The sequence below is a fragment of the Diplodia seriata genome (assembly GCF_021436955.1).
Source record: "Diplodia seriata strain FDS-637 chromosome Unknown scaffold_10, whole genome shotgun sequence".
Classification (NCBI taxonomy): domain Eukaryota; kingdom Fungi; phylum Ascomycota; class Dothideomycetes; order Botryosphaeriales; family Botryosphaeriaceae; genus Diplodia; species Diplodia seriata.
The window spans coordinates 962,448-978,603 of NW_027117317.1; the positions used below are offsets into that span (position 1 = coordinate 962,448).

At 56.5% G+C, this 16,156-nt stretch overlaps 5 protein-coding genes across 5 annotated transcripts; 3 read left to right on the forward strand and 2 right to left on the reverse strand.

Annotated features, from left to right (window-relative positions):
• Positions 1 to 971: 971 nt before the first annotated feature.
• On the reverse strand, positions 972 to 1,767 carry ras2 (the record flags this gene model as incomplete). The annotated part of the gene is made up of 2 exons (XM_066780891.1): positions 972 to 1,631; positions 1,690 to 1,767. The coding sequence occupies 2 exons, from the start codon at positions 1,765 to 1,767 to the stop codon at positions 972 to 974; spliced, it is 738 nt and encodes a 245-aa protein (XP_066628837.1).
• A 1,595-nt stretch (positions 1,768 to 3,362) lies between these two features.
• On the reverse strand, positions 3,363 to 5,695 carry SLS55_009491 (uncharacterized protein; the record flags this gene model as incomplete). The annotated part of the gene is made up of 5 exons (XM_066780892.1): positions 3,363 to 3,814; positions 3,880 to 3,913; positions 3,966 to 4,804; positions 4,857 to 5,075; positions 5,311 to 5,695. The coding sequence occupies 5 exons, from the start codon at positions 5,693 to 5,695 to the stop codon at positions 3,363 to 3,365; spliced, it is 1,929 nt and encodes a 642-aa protein (XP_066628838.1).
• An 820-nt stretch (positions 5,696 to 6,515) lies between these two features.
• Positions 6,516 to 7,565, forward strand: SLS55_009492 (uncharacterized protein; the record flags this gene model as incomplete). Its single annotated transcript, XM_066780893.1, has 2 exons — positions 6,516 to 6,880; positions 6,974 to 7,565. 2 exons carry the CDS (start codon positions 6,516 to 6,518, stop codon positions 7,563 to 7,565), a joined length of 957 nt encoding a protein of 318 aa, XP_066628839.1.
• A 2,147-nt stretch (positions 7,566 to 9,712) lies between these two features.
• Positions 9,713 to 13,297, forward strand: SLS55_009493 (uncharacterized protein; the record flags this gene model as incomplete). The annotated part of the gene is made up of 2 exons (XM_066780894.1): positions 9,713 to 10,975; positions 11,372 to 13,297. 2 exons carry the CDS (start codon positions 9,713 to 9,715, stop codon positions 13,295 to 13,297), a joined length of 3,189 nt encoding a protein of 1,062 aa, XP_066628840.1.
• Positions 13,298 to 13,604: 307 nt separating this feature from the next.
• SLS55_009494 (uncharacterized protein) lies at positions 13,605 to 14,678 on the forward strand (the record flags this gene model as incomplete). The annotated part of the gene is made up of 2 exons (XM_066780895.1): positions 13,605 to 13,610; positions 14,184 to 14,678. The coding sequence occupies 2 exons, from the start codon at positions 13,605 to 13,607 to the stop codon at positions 14,676 to 14,678; spliced, it is 501 nt and encodes a 166-aa protein (XP_066628841.1).
• Positions 14,679 to 16,156: the final 1,478 nt, after the last annotated feature.

Consider the following 16,156-nt stretch of genomic DNA (forward strand, 5'->3'; position numbering starts at 1 on the left):
GCTGCACAAGACACTCGCAGGTTGTGGGGAGAGCATGCCCAAGCACAGAAGTTCCTTCTTCTACATCTGGAAGCTCCGTAACTAAGCTGAGCAAAGAAAGCAAGGGTACTGGGCTTCCGCGTGATAAGGAAACTAGCGACAAAAAGAGAAGCCTGCGGGAATCTCATTCAGGCTGGGATCTAGACGGCTATCATCGGCTGAACAAATGAAAGAGAAAATAGGTGCAAGGAAATGAACTGGTAGGAGGAAGCTCCTGATGAACAAGCACTTTTTGCGAGGGAGATGTCGGGGGAGATATAATAGTATAGACGGAGAACACCTTGCTGCAATGCACCTCCCAGCATGCGACGCCATATAAAAAGCCCAAAACTGAGCCACCTCCGCGGCTCGTGCCGTGACATTGATCCCATTACTCCCAGAACGCCGTACCCTATGCAAGTCTCTATGAGCAAGAGACCCAAGAAAAAGCCTGATGATGTTCTGGCAAGTCACAGTGATGCGTGGCCTTGCAGACGAGTCTGCCAAGAAGGCCTCCGTGCATGTTCCGTTTGACAGCGTATCGGGCGCATCCGCCCGTGGTTTTTTGGCGGATTTCGGTGGGGGAGAGACAGAGAGTGAGAGAGAGGAGTAGGGGAAAGGAATGGATCTGGGCAATCTCAAATCTTCAAACCTCCCGAACCAAGGAATGTGACCTTCGAAATCCGGGGGCGTGAAACATTGAGTGTTGTAGATAGCCCCCGTGCAAGGCGTGGGGGTTCAATGTGGGTGTTGTGCCGCGAATCGACGTAGTGGACTCATTCGAAGACCGGCACGTGCGTTCACATTTCTGCGAGGACAGCGCCAGTGACGCATGGGAGGTGAAAGCAGAAGGTGGCTTCGTCCATCCCACGGCGCGCTGCAGCAGGGATGTGTCGCAGGGAAAGGCTCTCGAGCGAATCGTCGTCGACGTCGAGGAGCCATCCGCCGGCCGTTTAGAGGATGACGCACTTGGGCTTGTGATCTTTTCCTCCTCGGCCGCCCTTGTCGTCCCTGTAGCGGCGGTCCCCTCGGGGGCCGGCGGTGGGCGTACGGGCGCCCTTACCTCCCTTCGGGTCAGAGCTCTTGGAGTTCCTGCCGGCCTGCTGACGTTGGCGACGGAGCTGGCGCACAACGTCGTAGAAGGCCTTCTCGACGTTGACGCAGTTTTTCGCGGATGCCTCGACGAAGTCGCAGCCAAGGTCCCTAGCTAGTGCGCTGCCCTCCTGGGTGGAGACCTCGCGCTCCGTGACGCGGTCGCACTTGTTGCCGACGAGCATGATGGGCGAGGGGCCGAAGGATCCCGAGCCGGCGGACGTCGAGCTGAGGGGGGAGCCGGGGTAGGTGGGGGAGCTGGAGAGAGCGGACTCCTTAACGCGTTGTATCTGGTGGTGGAACTTCTGTATGCGTGCGAACGACGAGCGCGAGGAGATGCTGTAGACCAGGACAAACCCCTCGCCGTCTCTTATCCACTGGTCCCGCAGTGCCGTGTACTCCTCCTGGCCTGCGGTATCTAGCACCTCCAGCATGCACGACTGGCCGTCGATCTGCACCTGCTTGCGGTACGAGTCTTCGATGGTCGGGTCATAAGTCTCGACGAAATGGTTGAGGCAGAGCTGCGGATGGCGTGGTTAGCAGGGTCGGGGCTTGGGGCGGGGGCGGCGAGCTCCCTACCTGGATGGTTAACGCGGTCTTTCCCACGCCTCCGTCACCCAGCACCACCAGCTTGTACAAGGTCATCTTCCCCGCCATGGTGGCTGCGTGCTGCGGTGCGCGTCGGGGAGCTTGGCTGGAGGGTCGCGGCGATGGAGTCGGGCCTGGACTTGGGGCAGGCGGAGTCGGGCTGCCGGCGGGTATTTACTGGCGACGGGCTGCGAGATGCCTTGCGTCTCTCGTCGGTCGGGGATGCAGCGGCGGCAGCTACGGGACTAGTCGGGCGGCCACGTGTGGGAGGAGGCGCTTCGTCGTGCGTTGCGGCGTGCAACGAGGGGCAGCGCTGCGGTGAGGTTGGGCGCGAGGGCGATTTGCTGGTAACACGGCGCGGTCTCCGCTGGTCGGCCGGGCTCCTTTGGCGTTCTGGGGGAGCAATTGAGCAACGAGGGAGGCTCTCGGGGGGGAGGGTGAAACGAAGGTGAGGAGCGGTGGCGTGTAAGTACGACCTTTGGGCCCTGTGCGAGGTCGGCTGGGAGTGGGTGATGGGCGTGTGGTGCTGCTGGCTGGGAGGGAGATCTGGGCTAGCGACACACGTGAATGGGCTGGTGCTAAGGGTGCGGGAGCTGGTGGGTGTCAGGGCTGCGGGCGCGCGGGCATTGCTCGCTCGCACTGGCCACTGCGCGAGGAGAATTTTCGAAAGGAGGATGGGATGGGCAGCGGTGCAAGAGTGGAGTAGAAGAAGGCCGTGGCCATTGGCCCGGCGAGGCACTGGCGGACTGGGAGCACACTAAGCGTCGTGGCTCCGAGCCGACGCAGGCGTCTTGATCCCTCCGGAGCCAGGCCAGGCGGGCAGCAGCGCAGCAGCGCGCTCGATTCCGGCCGGGAGATCAGCTGGGCGCGAGTCGTGGCCGCGCGCACACATGGCCGCTCAGGGCGTTCGCGGCCGCTGTTTGACATTCATTCGCCGTTGCGCGTTGCGCCGTTGGGTGCGCGCGCCTGCGGATGGGGAGCCCACGGCCCGTTTGCCAGGCCATGACTCTCGCTGAAATGAGGAGCTGCAGGCCCTGCAAATAAAGAGGACAGACCCCACCTATTCCCCAGAGCGCGCGCTGGAGCACCTTAATCAAAGGCCCGGGATGCGCTAGGCCGCAGCGAGCAGCAGCAGGGAGCGCAGGCAGCGCTTCCCCGACGAGGCCGCACGCGGGCCGACGCCCGCCAGGCGTGCTGATTCGTAGCACGTCCCAGCGCAGCAGAGGCAGCGTTGGCAGCTCGCGGCCGCGCTGACTCGAAATTGTCCGACTACAAGCGCCAGCAACCGCTATACCGGAACGGCCACCCTGGCCCTCGGGCTCGCCCCCAGTGGCGCGACGCTGCAGCTGCGCGACACTGAGCTGCCCGCCGCACGTGATACCCTCCCTCCCGCCCCGTTAATAGCAGCACGCCCCAGCAGCAATTACTGCTCTTATTGCTCTGATTTCCGAGCGGGGAGCGGGCCGCCGTCCAGATGGCGGGCGTGCGCGCGAGCAATCATCTCTTGGGTAATGCGCTTCGTCCTGCTCACTAAACACGCCGTTTGATGACTCTCCCGCCAGAACAACGCTCTCGTACGAACCGTGTCAAATTATCATGGCGCAGGCGCCAGCTTCCCTCTTTGGCGGAACATGCCTCACGCCCGCCTCCTGCTCTCCAACCGCCTACAGTTTCGGCCTCGCTCTCGCTTCCACCGCCTGGTGCGCGCCCCTGCCCTTGGCCGCAAAATATTCCTTGACCAGACCTCTCGCGACCTCGACCACCGTCGCGTCCTCGACCGTAGCCGGCACCTGCACCTCCCTGTCCGCCTCGCCGTGCACCGCGTTCTCCACGAGCTCGCGCAGCACCCGCCGCAGGGTCTTGCCGCTCCGTGTCTTCGGGATCATGCCCTTGCCCTGGATCATCCCGCCGAGACTGGCAATTGACCCGATCTGCTCGCGAACCGAGCCCTGCACCTCTTGGAACAGCTGCTGGTCGGGCAGCGCCGGCCCCGGGTGCTCGTGGGTCGCGAGCGTGACGAACGCGAACGGCAGATGGCCCTTCAGCGCGTCGGGAATTCCAACCACGCACGCTTCCGCCACGCCGGGATGCGATGTGATCGCCTGCTCGATCGCGCCTGTTGGCCGCCAAGCCTGTCAGCGGTGACGAACCGAGTCTGAGCGCCGCCTGTCGGGGACTTACCAGTGCTGAAACGGTGAGCTGCAACGTTGATAATCTTGCCCAGTGTCAGCAGCGAGCCTCGACTGCCACAGCAGACAAGCACTTACATCATCCGACCTCGACATGACATGCACGTATCCGTCGTTGTCAAGCATGCCCGCGTCGCCCGTGTCGATCCAGCGGCCGTCGAATCTCTTCATGTACCCTTTGTAAAACCGCTCCTCGTCCTGCCACAGAGTGGTCATTCCGGTGGGCGCAAGAGGAATCCCGAGCACAATGTTGCCCATGGTGCCCTGATTGACCTCATTGCCGTCGTCATCGACAACCTTGACATTAAAGCCAGGCATCGGTTTACCCGCGGACCCTGCCTTGATCGGCGGCGGCTTCGGGCTCTCCACAGCGTTAAAATCCCTCCCAGCTGCTGCATTCAAAGCGAGCCCCGAAATTGGCGAGCCGGACTCGGAGCTCCACCAGTTGTCGTTGACGATTGCGTTGGGAGCGCAGTGTTTATCCAGGAGCCGCTGGTACATGGTCACAATGCTCGGTTCGCTCCGCTCGCCCGCCAGGAACAGTGCGGTCAAACTTTTCAGCCCACCACGTGCGCCGGTTTTCTCGAAGAAGATGTTATCCCCGTCTTCTCTCCGGATCGCCCGCAGGGCCGTTGGGGCCGTGAACATGGTCTTTACCTTGTACTCTTCGACGATTCGCCAGAAAGTGCCAGCATCCGGCGTGCCGATTGGTTTACCCTCGAAAACGACAGTTGTCGCTCCGGCGAGTAAAGGTCCGTAGACGATGTATGAATGTCCGACCACCCATCCAATGTCCGATGCACAGAACATCACATCGCCCGGACGTTTGAGGCCGAACATGTATCGCATGGAAAAATTGAGGCCGACGGCATGGCCGCCGACATCCCGGAGGACTCCTTTGGGAAGACCAGTCGTGCCTGTACAGACGATTCAATCCAGTATTCAGGCTAATTGTATTCGGTGACTTACCACTCGTGTAGATGATGTATAGGCCGTCGGTCGATTTTACCGGGACTGGTCCCGCCTTGACGCCTCTGTTTCTACCGCTCTTCACGATTCTTTGCCAGTTTCTCTCCCCGTTCTCCTTGGCTACTGGATCCCAGCGGAGTTGGTCGCGCTGCCAGATGATGGTCTTAGGGGGCTTGAAGCTGCTTTTTTGGACGGCTTCTTGGACGAGTTTCTGATAGCCTAGTGGACCTTTGGCGCCTTCAATTCCACAGGAAGCTGTCAAAATCGCGCTCGGTTTTGATGCCTCTATTCTCTGCGCCAGAGAGCCAGAAGAAAAGCCGCCAAAAACGACAGCATGGACGGCTCCTAGTCTCGCAACAGCGAGCATAGCAAACAATGCTGCGGGTATCATTGGCACTAGATTCGGTCAGCTTCTCGATCACTCTACTAATACTAAAGGAAACAAGACACTCACTGTAGATAAGAGCAACATCACCCTTCCTGACTCCCTCTTCTCTCAGAACGCCAGCCAGAATCTCAACCTCGTCCAGCAACTGCTGGTATGTAATGCTCTGCTTGGACCCTGAAACGGGAGAGTCCCAGGCGATGGCAGTAAAGTTGCCATTTCCGGCAAGCACGTGGCGGTCAATGCAGTTGTAGGTAATGTTCATCTCACCATCGGGAAACCAGGACCAATGCGGGTGCTGCACGCCAATGGCAGGTAAATCCTTGGTGACAAGATCGAGGGCACGCGACGGCGGGGTGTCCCAATGCAGCCGGGCGGCTTGGGCGGTCCAGAATGCTTCTGGATCGCGCAGTGAGGCGTGGTGGACGTCATCTTGTGGGTGACGAGCATCCATGGTGTGGCAGCGAAACGGCCGCTTTGGGTGGATGGCGCGAGATGAAACCGGGAAAGCGGCAGGACGGCTGGGTGCAGGGGGCTGGCGCAGGAGGCGAGGGGGCAGCTAGAGTGGGTGGCTGAGGGCAAAATGCGAATCTGTTTGGTCGGCAGCAATATCCGGACTCACAAGAGGAGTCGCGGAAGCAGATGGTTCGCGGACAAGGAAAGTTAAAAAGTATTGACGAGTGTTGTCGGGCCTACGGCAGGACAGGCGCATGGAGCCGAGGAGTAGTTGAGGCTCTGGGCATTCCCCGCACCTGAGTCTCCGCCCCCGCTGCGCTCGGTCAAGCCTCCGACACGCATGCCATTGGCCGCTCTGGCCCGTTGGCGGGCGGGCGGGCGAAGCGACGCGCCGCTGGTGGCCGCCCGGTTCGTGGAGACGATTGCCGTGCGTCACACCCCGAGACTCGCCATTACACAACTACACATCAACCCGCGGCATCTGCCGTTGCTCTCGCATGCGCTCCCAGCCACAAGCGGCTTGAGGGAGAGGGCTGCGTTCGGCCCGTTTTGTCTCTGGACGCCGCCTGCCCGATCAGGAACACGTCCTCAGCGCCAGAAACAGCTTGCCAGTGGGTTGGGGCCGGCAGCCATGCGCAGGCAGCACCCAACCCTGTCCCACTGTCCCACCAACCGCCGGCTTGGCAAGCCTGTCTGACTCATCCAATCACTCCGCGACTTTGCATCTTCGCCCATCCACGCCGTCTCTACATCTACGCTGACTTGGGCAATCCCGGCCCCATTGCTGCCGGCTCTGGTATCACTGCACAGCTTTCACCATGCGGTTGCCGTTGACCCCCGACGAGCTTGATCGCTACCTAGATCATATTCGACTGCCCCGGAAATTCCGGCGGGACAAGAACCCTGCCCCGGATCTCGCATTCCTGACGGCCCTGCATGTCCATCACATCTCAACTCTCCCGTACGAGAATCTATCCCTACACTATGCAAAGGATGTCAACGTCTCCCTGGATGCACACGAGATCCTTGGGAAATTCCTGTCCAATGGACGTGGGGGCTACTGCATGGAGCACAGCATATTCTTCAATAACGTGCTGCGGGCCCTAGGGTTCCAGGTCTATCTGACAGGAGCCCGGGCCAGACCGCGCAAGAACGGCGTCCCGTTTGGCGACTACATGGGATGGTGCGTTTCATTTCTTCCTTTTCACAACTAAAGCAAGAGGGACACCTCGCTCTCAGCCCCAACAGTACGCTCGTCTAATCGCATCCAATCCAGGGTGCATGTCGTGAACATCGTCACTCTCGCCGACGGGACCAAGTGGGTGTCTGATACAGGCTTCGGTGGCGATCAGATGCGACAGCCCGTACCGCTGGTCGAGAACCACGTCACGCAGAACATTGGGCCGCAGCAGATCCGCCTCTCGCGCGAGCACATCGACAACGCGACCAACACGTCGGCCGAGAAGCCCGCGACATGGATCTACCAGTACCGCAACGGCGTCGATCAGGGCTGGAATTCGTTCTTCTGCTTCACCGAGACTGAGTTCCTGCACCAAGACTTCGAGGTGCTGAACTACTACACCAGCAGGTGCCCGCAGAGCTTCCAGACGTTCACGCCACTGGTAGTCAAGTTCCTGCGCCGGGACCGTGAGGGCGGGGGCCCTGCCGAGACGGGGGAGATTTACGGGAAGCTGATGCTCGTGCACGGCGAGGTCAAGGAGAATCTGGGAGGGAAGACGCGGCCCGTCCGTTCGTGTAAGTCTGAGCCCGAACGGCTCGAGGTGCTGCGCGACGTGTTCGGCATGACCTTCACGGAGGAAGAGCAAGCTGGCATTAGGGGAAGGGTCTCGGAACTACTACCGAATTAAGGGAACTACGACGCCGGGATGACGATTGAGGGGTCTACAGATGTGGGGTAACGCATGGTCTGAGGGGTGCTACTCCCACCATGCTTGTACCTGGACTTCCAGCTTGCAGCGAACATAGACAAACTGCGGTTAGACAACGGGCCCCAGGCCGTCCGTCGGCAGATGCTACCCGCAAAAATGCTTCTTCAAGATGGAGCACGTGTTGCGGCACCCGCTTGCCTTTGCCACTTTCGTTTCCTTTCCCGTCGGCAGAACAGACTAAGGAGTGCTTGATTGGAGGCTTGAGCTGCGGCGAAGCAGAGGGGATTTGCGTCTTTTGGTCGATGCTGGGCGGGCTATAAGATGCACGACGCACCACGGGCATGCAAACACGGCCGACGGCGATCAAGTACCCGAAGGAGAAAGGCATCTATTTTGCTGGACCGTGTCGAGTGTCTTTCCCCTCGTCTGGTTTTTTCTGCCGGCGCTGCGACGAGGGAGCGGGGTATAACGGGGCAGGTTGCAATAGGTAGTGAAAATAAAGGGCTCGAGCGTAGCGAGACAGTCGTCGGTACAACATGGTGCCACGACTGGCCCGGGGGCTCCAGTCTAGTGAGAAGACGCGCTAGTGGGTGCGCACTGTGTTACTCTTAGAATGGTGACGAAATTTCGTGGATTGGTGTTCCAAGATGCGAGCTTTGAGATTTCCGATCTTGCCAAGTGCCGGCCGGTGGGCGTGTCGTATCTCAGGCCATACTTGTCTCCGCTCCGAGGATCACCGTTTGCCTAGTAAACCGTATCAAAGCCAGACTATTATGCTCTAAGTTTTCTACAATGTAGAAAGTTTACGCGCTAATTCCCGTCGAATTAAGTGATCTTCAACGCATACCGGCGGACTAGCTATATCTTTTCGCAACTCGATAGCGCGCGCGAACCGTGTAAACTGCGATTCGACCACCCCCTTCCCCCCCCCCCCCCCCCCCCCCCCCCCCCCCCCACCCCGGCCCCCCTAACACGCTCCCTCCAATGTAATTCTTATAATACGAAGGATTAAACCTAATTATAACTAGATTTCTTATAGTATATAGACATACTCTATAGATAGCACTCTAAACTTTATAGTCTACTCTAATTATACGTACGTATATATATATTATACCCTTACGTGCCTCTCTTTTATATCTACTCGCTTTCTATCTAAACCTTATATTTTAGTAAACCGTAAGAATAAGCTTCTTTATTTACTTATAAAGATCTCTATCTATTTATTTACTTTATTTACTAGTATCTAATCTTTTCTTAATTGTTAGCCACCTTATAATTACTTACCGATGATTTAAACGGATGCTCGATTAATAAATATGCTGCGTAGCTGTATTGGCTACCATCTGCAATACTAAGCTAAGCTTGGACGGGGGAAAGCAAATGTTGGGCATCATGCGTGGTAGCAAGCTTGGACAAGCAGTTGACCTCATGCAAACAAAGCACATTCAAGTGACGAAGTGAAAATCACGTTCACCTGACAACAGAAACCAAGAGCAGCTGATCGAAGCAACTCATCAGCTGCCGCCTGACACGTTCGTCACGTAGCCAGAAAAATTTCTTTGCAGACAGACACCTTCACTTCCTCCTCTTCCTCTTCCTCTTCCTACTCATCAACTCCACTCTCCATCAGCTTCCGGTCTACGGCAATGCAAGCTCAGCTTCAAGGTATGTGTATCCGTAGGACCACCTTGGGCGCCATCCTCCTGCTATCGTGTTCCGCCCCTTGACCTTCTTCGATCTTGCTTGACTTAACCGTTGAAACCACTTAACCCCTTCCACATCGGTTGTCACTGACCCGTACTGTAGGATCTTGAGGTCCTCGATCAACTCAGAGCGACCGCAGACCAGCCGATCAACCGAAAAGCTGTGTAAGTCAACCCCTATGCTGTTGCTTCAGCCATCACGGTTTCCGCAGCTTGATGGAACGGGTCCTTGCTGATGTGCTGTTGTTCTCGAGGATTTAGGGCGGGCTACGGCCCTCTTGGTCAATTGTTCTGTCAAGTCACAACCCAAATCATCGTCACTCGGACTGCCACCACCCTGCCCCGACCGCGCGTCCGCCACAACACACTCTCACATTCCGACTACCGCTACCGAGATCCCCTCTTGCTTCACAAGAAGCCATGGCTGGCGCCGGTAAGCGCTATGCCGCTCTGCAGTCTCAGGCTGCGGGCAACAAGCCTCGGTCAGTGCCCGGCTCCGAGCCTGCGTCTCCTCCTCGAGAACCCACCACGGGCTCCAACGAAAACGGACCCAACCAGAGTGAGTACGTCTGGCATGGCTGCAAGCCATTCACGTTGAAGAAGGGCAAGGAGTGGAAGCCGCAAGACGGCCCCAACTTCCCCCCGAAGAAGTCCCAGCGCCAGCTTGATTCCCAGAATAAGGAGGGAATCATGAACCCAGCTGCCAGCCAACAGGATAGTCAAGGAAGAGTCTGGGCCAGCGTCTCCGTGGATTCCTCGAGCTGGGGCTGGGCTCCAATGGACCTGATCGACGTAAATCAAGGAAGGGTGGCCACCGTGAGCGACAATGGCAAGCCGTTCGTAGTCACCCGGACGGGGTCGTTCCTTGGTTCCTCGTTCATTAAGGGGAAGCTGGGACTCGTCTCGAAACTTACTGATCCACACAGAGGAGACGTCCTACAAGTGAGCCTTGTAAAGCATGATGGGGGCCTCACACCTGAGATGTCGGCTCCTGTCGATATCCTTGAGGTATACAGAGGTCACTACGGAAAACGCTCTGAGATTGGAAAGACCTTCGTTATCACGTACGACTTTACCTTCAACTTGGAGCCTGTAGGGCTCATTCCTACGAGCGGCTTCCCAAAGATAGAGGACCGGATAAGCGTGACGAAAGGTCAAACTGGAAAGATCCTCGCTTTGCTAGCCATCAAGCAATGGTGCAAAGTCGAGGTCGATGGAGGTAACACGGGGTATGTTCCAGCAAACTGCCTCAGAGTTGGCTATCCCGATGACAAGCTGGCACCGTTCAACATCCTCGGCCAGCCAGGCTACATCAAAGAGTCGTATCTGAACCCCAGCCTACGTGAAAACGACCCGGCTGTCCAACTCCTGTCGATCGAGCAGGGATCACAAGTCCTGGTCCACAAGGTCGAAGACAGTCAGGCATACGTCTTCGTCTCCACGCTCGATGATCCTACCAGATTCGGGCATGTTCCCTTTGGAATCCTTGCACCAGGTTGGAATCGTGGGAAGCTAACCGCGGATGAAGACAAGTACAAGCTTTGCCGTGTCCTGGGGGGTTTCACACCGCAAAGGATTTGGACACCAATCGGGAACCCATTTCCCAAAAACCAGATGCGCTGCAGCTCTGGTGAAATTGGTCAGATTATCGATGTCGAGGCCTTCGGACGCCGCTGGGCTAAGGTGTGGTTTTTCCAGCGAGCACAGGACGACCGTCGAGGATTGCGAGCCTGGATTCCGATGAGCCAACTGGAATTCCTCAAAAGTCCTGTTACGCTGAAAAGTACAGTCGCGGTAGACAACAGGGTCAAAGGTTCTATCGCAGCGGACGCGAAGGAGGAGGGTTGCCTTCTTAGGATGAGCCCAGATACTCGATGGACGAGAGTTGGCTTCCCCTTTCGCGCAGGACATCAAGAAGGCTGGGTTCCTACGAACGCACTGGACATCTCCTGGTCCAAAACATACGGTTCCGCCCAACTTCAGCTTTCGGAGAAACTCTTGTCTTCAACCCAGCGCAAATATCTCGAGAAAAACACTCTCTTCATGACGATGGTTGGATTACTTCATGGCTTTACCCAGTTGACCAATCCCATGCCACTAGAAGCCCTCATCGCCACCCACGATCTTCGTCAAACGTTTGCTGTCAAGGTCATCGACGCAATGAAGAAGGCCAATGTATTTGAGGTCTTCGATGGAGTTCAATTTACTCTGGGGGACCTTGCTCGAGTAGGATCGAACCGGGATGGTCAAGCTGAACGTCACAAGGATCCTGGCTACGCAGTCTATCTTATCCTGTATCCAGGGACACCTGGAGGCTTGTCATACGCGTACACCGGTCAGACTAAGGCATACGTTAGCCGGGATTACGAGCATGTATATGCTCTCACGAAACCCAATAATCAACGTTACGACGGATACCATTACCGGACGGCGAGAACTACCGATCTCAGCCGACGTCGGTTCATAATCGTTTGCTCGCTCCCAGGCTCCAACATGGGTGTAAGACATATCACCGAGCAGTTGATCACGTGTCTTTGCGGGACATACCCCGACTTCATGCTCTCTGAAAACCCTGACTTACACGATCAAGACATGAGCGTCATTCAGAATTATGATGACGAGATTGAAGTTGAGGAAGGTGACGAACCCGACGTAGGAGCGGATACTGGCCAGGACAGCACGACGTCGACCGTTATTCCATGGAAAATCGAGAACCACCAGGCAAGAGCCGCGGCGCATAGGAAATGTGCACAGGAGATTATGACCATGTCCGATCAAGTCTTTGCTCGGGAAGGATGGTTGAACGAAAAGAAGCATTGGGACGGCCTCAACATCAGCTCCCCTCTCTACGAAGCATTGGTGAAGGGCGAGGGTTCGATCTGGGTGAGACAGGAGACGGATGACTACTACGTCTTCCGGAAACCAGCATCCGCATTAAACGCGAGGCGTTATATCATATTCTCACTGTACGGTCCCAAGGTTGGGGGCGGTACTGAAGATTACGTCAATTGCAAGTCTAGGCAATCTCCCCCCGAGATGAAGGTTGGCCAGGCGTATTACCTGGTCGTGGAGATCAAGAAGCATGGTCGGCACCCTAAACCTTATGCACTTCTCCCCGACCTGGGTCTTTGGCAAGACTGGGCTGAGGCCAAAAGACTCGGCATCAGGTTCGAGTACGAGAACGAGGCCGGTCAGTGGCGCACCCACTACATGCAGGACGCGTGCGACCCAATGACCAAGGTCTTGTCCACGTTCGGTAGGAACAACGTACCACCAATCCCAGGCTCAGTTCAAATCTATGCGGAGTCAATGGCTCTCATCAACTTCTTCATGAGGAGGACAATGGCGACCCAGTATCGACCCGTATGGTGGCCGCATCTTGGTACTGGCGAGAATGTCATAGCGTACCAATACAACCACATGCAGCAGACCTGGACTCTGAACAACATACCTGAGACGTTTATTGGACATGGGCCGATAGCCAAGACGTGGGAGTCGCTCAAGCAGGAGCTGCACGCAGCAGGTGCTGAAAGAATAGACCTTGCTTGGTCTGAGCGTCCCATGAGGAAATCCGGAAGAAACAGCATCTGGGTCCAGTACTGCGATTTCTGTTACCTCAACCACCTTCTAGTCAACAGGATGGCCGTGAATGATTTGGACGGGTTCGAAATGTTGGTGCGTCCTGCATGGAGCGGCATCAGTCAGAGCGCTGGCAGTACCGATCAGCGACTCACTTGCGAAAGGTTTGGGCAGACCTCTCAATGCAAGAACTGCCGCGACATGGGTATTCCGTGCTCTTACACGATCGACTGGGACAAATTGAAGCACAACGTTAAGCTTCAGAAGCTGCTTATGGCCCAGAGTTTTATACACGGTAATGTAAACCGCCCCGCCGGCCCCCAACGTAAGGGACCTCCTCCAAGCATTGACGTGGTCGGTGAGCCTGTCGCTGCTCCGAATTTACTGAAGGACATCTGCGATCACCACGTGGATATCATCGGCTAGTCAAGTAGATGCTGCCCCAGTTCGAAGCTTGATCTTGCGTCAATCCGTTGCACCAGCTACGGTCAACGGTGTAACGGCATTTGCTCTTTATTTTCCTTTTGCTTTCTTCTGTTTTTCCTTTACACATAGACAGCACAAGCAACAATAAGCTAGTCTCTTTTGCCTTTAGTTGTTCTTTTCTTTCGACTTTTCTTCTACAGATGGATAGCATAAGCAACAATATGCTTATCTCTCTCGGCCTTTACTCTCGGCTTTCTTTTTTCTTCTTTCTACTTTTCTTCTATAGATAGACAGCATAAGCAACGATATGCTTGTCTCGTTCGGCCTTACTCTTAATTTTTCTCTCTCTTAATGATTAAAATGATAAAACAAGTAGACTTACCTTACGTTCATTTCAATCGTATCCCGTGTGGTAAGCCAACCTTCTATTAGCAACTCTAAACACGCATAGTACGAGGCGCCCGCTACTGGCGCTGTCTATCGGCGACTTTGGCCGCAATGAGGAAAAGGTCGGGAAGGAGCTAGCTGTGTGGTTTAACCTGGCGCACCGTTGGCGCGCTATCTTACTTATTGACGAGGCCGACATCTTTCTCGAGCGCCGCCGGACGTCGGACCTAGCGCGCGAAGCAACGGCGTGGCCCCTAATAAGTGCCTATGACCTTTACCCTTTGCCTATGCGCGACTTGATTGAGTGCTTGGCCGCTCCTGCCCTTTCTCTTTGCCCGTGCGCGACTTGATCGAGTGCTGTGTTGGAAATAGCAGGCGCTTAACAGCTCCTGCCGTTTCTATTTGTCCATGCGCGACTTGATTGAGCGTTGTGTTGGAAGTAGTAGGTGCTTGGCCGCTCCTGCTCAATTTGACCGTCTGATGTAGCAGGCATCTTCAGAACGCCGCCAGTCGACTGGTAGAAACCCTTGTCAACAACACCGCAAACATGCCTAACCGCAAGCTGACTATTGTTGACGGCCAGTTGACTGTCGCCGGACAGATTTTTGACCCTCTGCCCGATTTTGAAGAGGTTTTTGAGGACTTTGGTCCTATCAATGTCTCTCCTCCGCCATCACCTACCACCTCCCCGTCCCCCGCCAGTCCGCCGGCCGACGATATGGCCACATCTAGCGATGATGACGTCGGCGACCCCCAAGTGAAGGTGCGCCTGGCCTTGGCGAAGAAGCTGGAGAAGGAGAGAGGGTTGCCTTCGGGCGATGAGAAAGCCTGCGGCGCGCCTGCCATGGGCAAGAAGGACAAGAAAGGCAAGGGCAAGAAGGGCAAGGCCAAGAAGGGCAAGGCCAAGGCCAAGGTCGTGGAAGAGGAGGCCGAGGAGGAGGACCTTGAGATGGAGGGTGGGGGTGAGGGGGATTTCGTTCCTCAGTTGAAGTAAGACCCTGGCTACTTTATCCTGCGTATCCTAATGGATAGCATCGAGCCTCTAATTGATGATGTACTTACCATGTATGTTTACTAAAGCTAACTGAATTTATAGGCGTAAGGCGGTCGAAGATTTCTCCCCGGCGCCCAAAAGGGTGACCCGCTCGGCCACCATGGCCAAAAAGTTGTGATTTTGTACTGCTGCGTCCGACCATTTATATAATTATCTGAATCAGGAATTAGTAAGGCATTTGTTACCCCCCCTTGGTCTAAATCTTCGGATTGGAGCAGGTCCCTGACCCCGTCACGTGTCAGTGGGCTCGCTTCTCTGCCTTGAGCAGGGAGCCGAGGGGGGGGGTTCAGCTGGGGTTATGAGACGGCATGACTCCCTTGGACCACATAGGCAGCTGATTCGAACAATATGTCCCTGGGGTCAGAAATTGTGGTTGGAGCCGCAGGGTGAGTGGCTACTTGCCGGCGTTGTACTCACTCCGGTCGGTCTACGACTCGATCAACACATCCCATGTCACAACCAACCTCACGGACACTGCCTACGGAATCCACTTTTCGACATTACCGTTGCCGGTCCAGGACGGCTTGAGAGCTCCCGATGCAGACGCTCTACCATTGGAGAACGCACGATTGAGCGCAGCAAGACATGTTCAACTTCAAGGGGCAACTCTGAAGAGAATCCAACTCACGGCGGGAGCTCTTCTCATGAGGAAAAAAAAGAGGGAGTCGAGGTGGTGCTGGTCCACGCTTTTGAAGGTGGGAGAGGACAAGGAGGAGGCGGCTGCCCCTGCTGCTGATGCCCCGTCTTCCTCTCTGATGGTGTGTCTACTACTCTTCTCGCTCTCAGACTCTTCGAGCGCTTTCGCGGCACTGCGCACGAATGTCTTGTACTCATTACGCCACTCCTGGGCGAAGCGGGCCCAGTCGTCCCACGTGAGGTCAGTCGCGCGCAGGCGCACCGCCGTGGCGAGCGAGGCGGTGGGGTCGCTGAGCGTGGTGCGCGCTTGATCGTACAGCGCCGTCGTTACCGTCGAGCGCCAATCGACACACGTTCCGAAGACGTCGAAGAGCAGGGCGCGGATCTTGCTGGTGTCGAGGGGGTAGGAAGAAGGCATGTCTTGCTTGACGCAAAATAGGAGGTGTCGTTATTCTCGTTTGGTTGCTGCCTTTCTGGACAAGGTCTATCTCTTGATTGCACGCGTCTCTTGGCGTAACACGGAGGGGCTTTGGCTGGTCCAAAGGATAAGCAGGAGGCGTTGGAAGCTGTAGGTGTAAGCATTTCTCGTGGATGGCTGGAAGCACGCCTTCGGTTATGGATGATGTCATCTCGAATGCGTTCGCAATCGCACTTCCCCGCTTTCTCGATGGCTCGGCGAAGAGCTGGTTGTGGTCCGCGGTTCCACGCCCAGCGGAGGGCTGGATTGCGCAACCTCCAGACAACGGATTCGACGGGCTCCAGCAACCCACCGTGCGCGCGAG